This window comes from Myotis davidii, unplaced genomic scaffold, assembly GCF_000327345.1.
Source record: "Myotis davidii unplaced genomic scaffold, ASM32734v1 scaffold281, whole genome shotgun sequence".
Lineage (NCBI taxonomy): Eukaryota > Metazoa > Chordata > Mammalia > Chiroptera > Vespertilionidae > Myotis > Myotis davidii.
In genome coordinates, this window is record NW_006293784.1 from 6,566,583 (window position 1) to 6,575,593 (window position 9,011).

General features: G+C 41.3%; 1 protein-coding gene across 1 annotated transcript in view; it reads left to right on the plus strand.

Moving 5' to 3' along the window:
• Positions 1-561: 561 nt before the first annotated feature.
• The window catches only part of TBPL2 (TATA-box binding protein like 2), a 23,897-nt gene continuing 15,447 nt past the window's right edge, over positions 562-9,011 (plus strand). Inside the window, exons 1-4 of the mRNA XM_006767730.1 lie at positions 562-660; positions 2,684-3,141; positions 3,926-4,013; positions 6,737-6,828. Of these exons, the coding sequence (XP_006767793.1) occupies positions 562-660; positions 2,684-3,141; positions 3,926-4,013; positions 6,737-6,828 (737 nt within the window). The remainder of the gene's footprint in view (positions 661-2,683; positions 3,142-3,925; positions 4,014-6,736; positions 6,829-9,011) is intronic.

The window sequence follows — 9,011 nt, forward strand, 5'->3', positions numbered from 1 at the left end:
TCTACCTGGACCCCTGCCCCGCCCAGGTGAGCCTGGGAGCTGCCGCCGACCCGGCGTCAGGGGCTGCGGCCCGCCCTAGCGCTTTGAGCGCCAAGTCCTGCGCTGTCAGGGCTTTGCCTTCTTCATCTCATAAAACCCCTAGTGACCCTAAGAGATGGGCTTGATTATCTCTCTCCATCTTTCAGTTGAAAAAATAGAAGCTTCGAGAAGTGAAATCATTTGCCAAAAGGTTGCTAGCCAGACCTCGAACCTGGGCTACAGTGAATCCAAAATGTGAATTGGAGGCACCTGTGGCTGCTTTCCATTTGTGATTCCTAAGTGTTGTTTTCTTCCATTTTAAAAATCTTTAGAGTCAAGTATTGTAGAGGAGAGAGGAAAGCGTCTTCAAAAAAGAAAGAAAGAGAAGAGGAAAGGCAAGCAAGAGAGCAACTTATGGGGACAGGCGGGCCTGGTGAAAGGGGAATTTAAGGTCGACAATGATAGGGCTGAGGTAGAAATAGTGACGTGCCATAGCCTTTAAGATAGCAGAGGAGGGCCCATGCGGGGAAGGTTCTAGGACAGATGAGTGAGTCAGGGTTCTGCAAAAACCGTTTTAAAAATACGTTTCTTCAGATGGAAGGTCAAGGATGCAGTGAAGACACTATCCGTACAGCCTCTGAGGTAAACTCATAAAACATCCCCCTTCAAGATCTTGTTGCCATTGCCTGAAATTTCTTGTGGTTTTTAAACGTGTTTACTTGTACTTTCTATTAATTTATTTTTAATTGAATTTATTAGGGTGGCATTGGTTAAGGACATATAGATTTCAGGTGTACAATTCTATAGTCCATCATCTGTACATTGCACTGTGTGATCACCACCCCCGTCAAGTCTCCTTCCATCCATTTTTGATTCCTTGTTGGAGTTTAGTTTCCTCGGTGAGAGCTTTGCCCCCTGCTAAAACGCCACCGAGGGGAGAAGAGGAGGCACTGACTGTTGCAGATATTGGTGCTTTAGTGTAACTTGGCTGATTAGGTCCTTCCCAGCCAGGACTGAAGAGGCGGAGGAGACCATGAAGAGGAATGGGGGCTCACTTTTCCTAGGGTCAGTCTGTGGGGTGGGGGTGGGGGGAGAGCGGAGCTAATTATGCAATTCAAAATGAAATAAGGCCAAACATTGTGTTTCAAGAGAATGACCACATTCTTCAAAGTGTTTTCTTTGATCACGTAGTCACCCTGCCATCTGCTGGACTTGTAGAACCAGAGCAATTGAATAAGATCTGGCCAGACATTTTATCTTAGCCGAGGTAGCTTCGTCACGGAGACGATAGAAATGAAGAGGCATTCCTAACTTCAGTGGGGCCTTGACTTACGAGTGTCCGGACTAACAAGTTTTTTGAGATACCAGCTGTCTCTTGTATTCTGTTGTCAGAAGTAAGATCTTCTAAGCCTTAGAATCTAAGGCAGTGGTTCTCAACCTTCTGGCCCTTTAAATACAGTTCCTCATGTTGTGACCCAACCATAAAATTATTTTCGTTGCTACTTCATAACTGTACTGTTGCTACTGTTATGAATCGTCATGTAAACATCTGATATGCAGGATAGTCTTAGGCCACCCCTGTGAAAGGGTCGTTCGACCGCCAAAGGGGTCGCGACCCACAGGTTGAGAACCGCTGTTCTAAGGGATGAGGTTATCCTGCAAGCAGTGCTTAAAATCTAGACTCTTGACCTGCAACCGGGGCAAAGCAGGCGGTAATATATGTACCAAGGTAATCAATTTTTTCCATAAAAACTCCATGAATTTTACACTAGCTGATTCCCTCAAGTTACACACCCTATTCCCTCAGTTGATAGTAATGGAAGTTGAGCAACCTTCTCTCAACTGGAAATACAATATAATGATTTAAACTGTTCTTGCCATTTAAATTTCAATAACTTTTTCTTGTTGCAAATTCACATAACTAGAACGTTTTCTGGCCTCTCCTTTGACTAGAAGGAATAACACAGAGTCCTCAGGGGAGCCTTGATTAGCACTCAAGCTATATCTTAGACTGCCTTTCACTTATTGGTCTTCTATTTAAAATATGAATGTAAAACTCTAAAAAAAATATGTAAATCAACTAAAGTTTATAATCAATTTGAGGGGTAGAGTAAATCTACTCTGCAAACTACACATAATCTAGAGCAGTGGTTCTCAACCTTCTGGCCCTTTAAATACAGTTCCTCATGTTGTGACCCAACCATAAAATTATTTTCATTGCTACTTCATAACTGTAATGTTGCTACTGTTATGAATCATTATGTAAATATCTGATATGCAGGATAGTCTTAGGCAACCCCTGGGAAAGGGTCGTTCGACCGCCAAAGGGATCGCGACCCACAAGTTGAGAACCGCTGAAGAGCATGGTTGCTCAATTACAAAATTGGGTTTAGAGTGGCAGCTTACTACAGACCTAACTAAAGTAGGACAAGCATTTTATGAAAAAAATGCTTTTTCTGGACGTTAAGATACACTTTTCTGTTTCTGTCAGGTGTGTTGTGACACTAATAGAACTTCAGTGATACTTTGTGGAGAGAGACAGGTTAGCTGCAATGCATTGCCTCTCATCCTGAATACATTGCCTGCTGGCCATGGCAGTAGCCCGTGGGTGTGACATCCCGTTCTGTTTGTTGTGTTTTGTCTGTCTGTTTTGGGAACCACCTAGGATGACCTCGCCCCACCTGGGTTGCCCCTGCTCAGCCCAGTTACACCCTATGATGTCTACATATATAATTCATCCCACCCGGAGGCTGTGTTGAATTCACATCTTGAAGAAGTCAAAGAAACATCTGGTGGTTTCTCATCTGTGGATCTTAGCTTCCTACCAGATGAACTTACCCAAGAAAATAAACACCAGACTGTCCTTAGAAGCAAGGGTGAGGATGAAGAAAATTGTAAAACTCAAAGTCCGCAAAGTAAACTGCCATTATCCAGCCATCAGGACGTCGGTCTGGGCTCAAACAGCAGCAGTTCGTCAAATTCGCACTCACATCTGCGCCCTGGTGATGCTGACTCTGTTCAGCACTCTCCCGGGAAACCAGACACCTTGCCTCTGGCGTCCATCGCTCCCATGACGCCAATGGCCCCCGTTTCAGAAGGTTCTGAGATTGTGCCTCAACTACAGTAAGTGGTTTGCTGGGGCTTTTTAAGTGGGCGGTGTTTCTGGGTACATGCTTTATATTTCTGAATGTCATGACCACTAATTTCAGGATAGTAATGTAGGAAGAGAATTTTATTATTCAAATTTTATTATTCTTGGTTTTATCAGTTCTTAATAGATTGTGGCTTTAGACAGATGGGTTTTCTGTAAAATGAAGCACTAATTCATGATCTCCTAAGAGAGCGTTGAGAATATATACATTATTGAAAGATTGCATTTCTACTAAGACATGGTAGTTGCTGAAAATTGTGGTTGGGGTTGGTTAAACATAAAAAATATAAAGATGTAAAACTGAATTCTATTTGCAAGTTGATTTGAATTGAGCTATTTTGAGGCATAGTTTTGAAAAAGATTTAGAACTTAATTTTAGTCAACCAGTCATAACATTTTAGGAAAAACTATTTTACTTTAGTACCTCCCTTTGAAATTTTTACATTTTACCATGTTACTAAGTATTTAGAATAATTCTCCCTCTAACAGGGGTGGGGAACCTTTTTTCTGCCAAGGGCTATTTGGATATTTATAACATCATTTGAGGGCCATACAAAATTAGCAACTTAAAAATCATTCTGCTCTATTTGGTCAAACGTTTAATTAACTCACCCCTAATGACGGCCAGACCAAATGATTTCTCGGGCCTGCTCTACAAAATCACTAGTGTACAACCTATGAAGTGAGGAAGTTAGTTTCAATTCTTTTTCAATTTTTATATCCTATAACATTTTCTAAGTTGACTTATCCCTTTAGGAATATAGTTTCCACTGCAAACCTTGCCTGTAAATTGGATCTGAAGAAAATAGCTTTGCATGCAAAAAATGCAGAATATAACCCAAAGGTAAGCTTTCTCAACAGTTAGCTTCCTCTTAGATTTACTTACTTCCATATGATCAAGATATTGATTTATTGCTATGTTTTATTTTTTAAAAAGAGAATATGTGTAGTGGAAACCTTTGGGCAGTGGTTCTCAACCTTGGCTGCACATTAGAATCACCTGGGAATCTTTTTAAAATCCTGATTTCTGGGCCTCATCCTCCGGAAATTCTGTTTCTTTGTTACTAATGTTGTGGCCTCACCCCATAACAAAGAAACAGAATTTCCGGAGGATGAGGCCCAGGAATCAGGATTTTAAAAAGATTCCCAGGAGATTCTAATGTGCAGCCAAGGTTGAGAACCACTGCCTTTGGGTAACTCAAAAGGTTAATTGCCTCACTGTCTGTTTTGAAGTTCTAAAAAATAATCTCATTCTCTATTCTGAATAAAGCAATAATTGAGCAATTCCTAAAAGTTCTTTCCATTTTCATTCAGAAGGTTTTTTCATTTCAGTATGACTATTTTCAGCCTGACTATGGGGGTGTTAAGTTTTTTAAAATGATATCATATTTTTAGAAATAATTTTTCTAAATGTTGTCCTGCCTAGCTGGCACTTGGGTATTTTTCCAGTTGCAGCTTCTCTTCTTTGAGAAAGCTAAATTGTTTAAAATGTAAAATTTAAGCTTCTCCTTACTAATGTAAGATTCAAGGAATTCCTATCCTGCTTCAAAGTTTAATAAAATCTATTCTTTCTTGTGTCCTGCTAAGGCCAGGCATCCCATTTCAGTGGCCTATTTCCCTAGGAAATGGATTTGTTAGTTTGATTTACATTTAATGATTTGGCAGGCTCTGTGCTTAGGAGTACAAAGTTGAGTAAGACCTGGGGAAAAGTTCACTGCCTTGGGTGGTGGAGGATTACGAAGTTAGATGGAAAAGACCACTTTGGTAGGAACCCAGAGGACCTTGCCAGCATCGACTCTGTATAGACGATTTGTTTTTTGCTGTTGTGGTATTGTCATTGCTGACATCAGAATCCAAATGTTACCTGAATGTTACCCACATGCAATATAGCTTTCCTTTTAATATTTCACATAGCTGGACAGAAACACAAGGCTCTTTTAGCTGCTGCGATGATTGACTACACTTTTGAGCAGTCAGCACTTTAAGCATATTTTATTCTCTACCATCCTCAGCTCTCCCCTCATTTTATTTCAGGGTATAGGACGTGTCCAAAGTTGGACTTCACAGCCAAAGAACTTGTCTTGCACTTAAGCTATCATGAGAATGTGACAAAATGGTACTGGGTGAGAGTACTATCTGTTTTTGTTTGTTAATCCTCATCTGAGGATTTTTTTTTTCCTATTGATTTTTATTTTTTAAAAAATATATTTTATTGATTTTTTACAGAGAGGAAGGGAGAGAGAGAGTTAGAAACATCGATGAGAGAGAAACATCGATCAGCTGCCTCCCGCACACTCCCTATTGGGGAAGTGCCCGCAACCCAGGTACATGCCCTTGACGGGAATCGAACCCGGGACCTTTCAGTCCGCAGGCCGACGCTCTATCCACTGAGCCAAACTGGTTTCGGCCCTATTGATTTTTAGAGAGAGTGAAAGGGAGGATAGGAGGGGGAGAGAGAGGAGGAAGAAGCAGAGACAGAGAGAAACATTGATGTGAGAGAGATGCATTGATAGGTTATCTCGTGCATGTGCTCCGACCAAGGCCAGAGGTTTAACCTGCATGAGCCCTTAACTCTGAATTGAACCCAAGACCCTTTGCTGCGCAGGCCAACACTCTAACCACTGAGTCATACCAGCCAGGGCAAGAATGCTATCTTTTTAGTAAACACCAGAAAATCATTAGTAGGACTTGATCAACTGTATGTATTTCTGACTCAGGGTTCTTTTACTATCTGCTAACACTTCAAATCTGAACTTGCCAGCCCCACCTTGGTCCTGTGGAGTAGATCTGACCCGTAGAACTTGAAGTCTTCTTGCATAGTACCCAGGCCAGTTTCCTTCCCAACTTCGAGGGAGAGTGTGGGGCGAGGGGCGGGGAAGAGAAGGGCAAGGGAGTGTCTGTATAGGACCAGTAGGAAGAGCAGGTCACTAAGTGGCATGTCAGTGTGGCAGGCTAGTGGCCCTCAGCCCTCCCCTGCATCTGCCCACCTGGAGGGTTGCCTGTGCTCCTGGCCTGTGGACCACTCTTGGAGAACTCCTATGGCAGGCAAGAACTTGACGAATCAATTTTTTGTCATTCGTCTTCAGCATGCCTATCAATATACATATTCTGTTCTTTGTTTTGGCTGCTATGTAGTACATTCTTCAGTCTGGCAAGTCTGTAACATTCCTTTTCAGTTTTTTCAAAGATACTTTGAAATAAAGAGGTGGTTTTAGATCTCACCTTTAACATTGCCTGTGGAATGTTGGAAGTTAAATAACCACATAGTTTCCCTGTGTATGAAATGGGGATAATCCTGGACTTACCTGAATCCTGTTTATGAGGATAAATGAGAGAAACCTTGTACAGCTCTTAGAATAGGGCCTGGAACATATCGGGCCCTCAAATTTAGCTGCATGACCCTCCTTGGTATTTAACCTTAATTGTGGGCAGAATAGACCCAGACATTATTTAGTTTTCCCATCCAATCTCAGTTTACTCAGACTGTTTTCATCCCAGCTCAGCTTTTCACCTGGAGCAGTGTTGGCTCTAGCAGAGGCTAACTGTCCTTTTGGCTTCTGTGTATAGAGATTTGCGGCTGTCATCATGAGGATCCGAGAGCCCAGGACAACAGCCCTCATCTTTAGCTCTGGGAAAATGGTCTGCACAGGAGCCAAAAGGTATGAGGAACACCCCCCACCCCCACCCCCATCCCTACTAGAGGAAGAATTCAGTATGCAAAGTAAGGAAGGATAACATTATTGTCCTAAGACACATGGAGAAGCAAATACTTGGCTAAATAAAGAGTTAAGTTCATGCAATGCCAAATTTTGAGTTAAAAACATTCAGTCCCATCATGCTGACTTCTATCCCACTTTACAGGCCCCTCTTGAACTAAGGGGGCTTCACTCGGCTGTTACAGCTTGTTTTTAAGGTACAGTAAAAAGAAAATAAGCTACCGTAGGGATAAAGCCTGTGGTACACCCGGGGATGTAGTTTTCGTGTATTTCCCACGTTGCCGATAAATGGATAGGACTTTTTACAGGAAGGGAATTAGCTGTTTCTTGACCATTAGCTTGAGCATTCGCTCAGGAGGCATCTCTTAAAAGGCTCGTCTTCCCAGGACCTCATGCAGAGGCAGCCGTGAGCTGTGCCGATGTAGAGCCTGTCACCAGGAAAGTGTAGTGGGGAGCTGCTGCTCCTCCTGAGTATTCGAGATGAGTAGCAAACTGGCCTCCTGAAAGGCTGTACCAATTTCCCCTCATTCTAGAGGTGCACTGAGTGTTCGTTTTCTCCAATGAACACTGGTGTTCATATGTTTTATATTTGCCAAATTGATTGGCAAAAAGCTATGTTGTTTTTTTTAAATATATATTTTATTGATTTTTTACAGAGAGGAAGGGAGAGAGAGAGCTAGAAACATTGATGAGAGAGAAACATCGATCAGCCGCCTCCTGCACATCTCCCACTGGGGATGTGCCCGCAACCCAGATACATGCTCCTGACCGGAATCGAACCTGGGACCCCCCAGTCCACAGGCCGACGCTCTATCCACTGAGCCAAACTGGTCTCGGCGCTATGTTGTTTTAATGACATTTCTTTGATTTACTAGTGAGACTAATTTTTCATAAGCATATAAACTGTCTATTGTTTTCTGCCCAATATTCTTTGAAGATATTTGTCTTTTGCCCAATATTCTGTGAAGATATTTAAGTATTTTCACCATTTTATGCTGTAAATATTTTTCTCAGATGAATGTTATGGTGTTTTATAACTTTGGGTTTTATTTTCACACAATGAAAATATTTTCGTGCATAGTCTACCCAATTTTTTTCTTTACAGTTTTGATGTCTGTCTTCATGATTAGGAAGTCATTCTTTGTGTACAACATTATATAAATATTGACCTCCATATATTTTTCTGGCCTTTTTCAGGTCCTGCTTTGCACTGAGGAAGGGAAGTGGATATTTTGATGCCTCTAGAGCAGCGGTTCTCAACCTGTGGGTCGCGATCCCTTTGGCGGTCGAACGACCCTTTCACAGGGGTCGCCTAAGACCATCCTGCATATCAGATATTTACATGACGATTCATCACAGTAGCAACATTACAGTTATGAAGTAGCAACGAAAATAATTTTATGGTTGGGTCACAACATGAGGAACTGTATTTAAAGGGCCGGAAGGTTGAGAACCACTGCTCTAGAGCTTGCTCTAGATGATAGAATGTTCTATATCTGTTCTGTCCACTGTGGTAGCCCCTAGTTACACATGCCTATTGAACACTTGAAATATAGGTAAAACAACAAACTGAATTTTAAATTTAATTTTAGTTAATTTAAATTTAAATATCCATGTGTAGCCAGGGCTACCATATTGAGCAGAGCAGGTCTAGAATTTTACTTCAATGTAAGATAAATATTTTTTTCAAATGGCCAATCAGTGCCCAATACATTTATTGAAGAATCCATCCTTACTGCATTCCCCGCCCCAACCTGTTTTCATAGTTAAGTTTTTTTTACATGTGTTTGAGTAAGTTTCTAGGCTTTTTCTTTTGTTGATCTGTGTATCCTTAGACCTAGAAGTCTCCACTGTTAAGTCAATATTGGACAACTCTGCAAGATTATCTGCAAGCATGTTCATCTCGGTATTGTCTAAAACAGGGGAGAAACAAATTAAACATGTAATGGAGGTTTGATTAGATCATAAAATAAAATTGCATTTAGCCATTAAAATACACGCACATATATTGAGTTGGAAGGATGGTCACATTGGGTTAAGTTTGGGAAGGGAAGAGCAGGCAACTAAATTGTAGGTTTATTATCCAACCTTCACTTTAAAATATGCTCATGCATTCATTAATATCT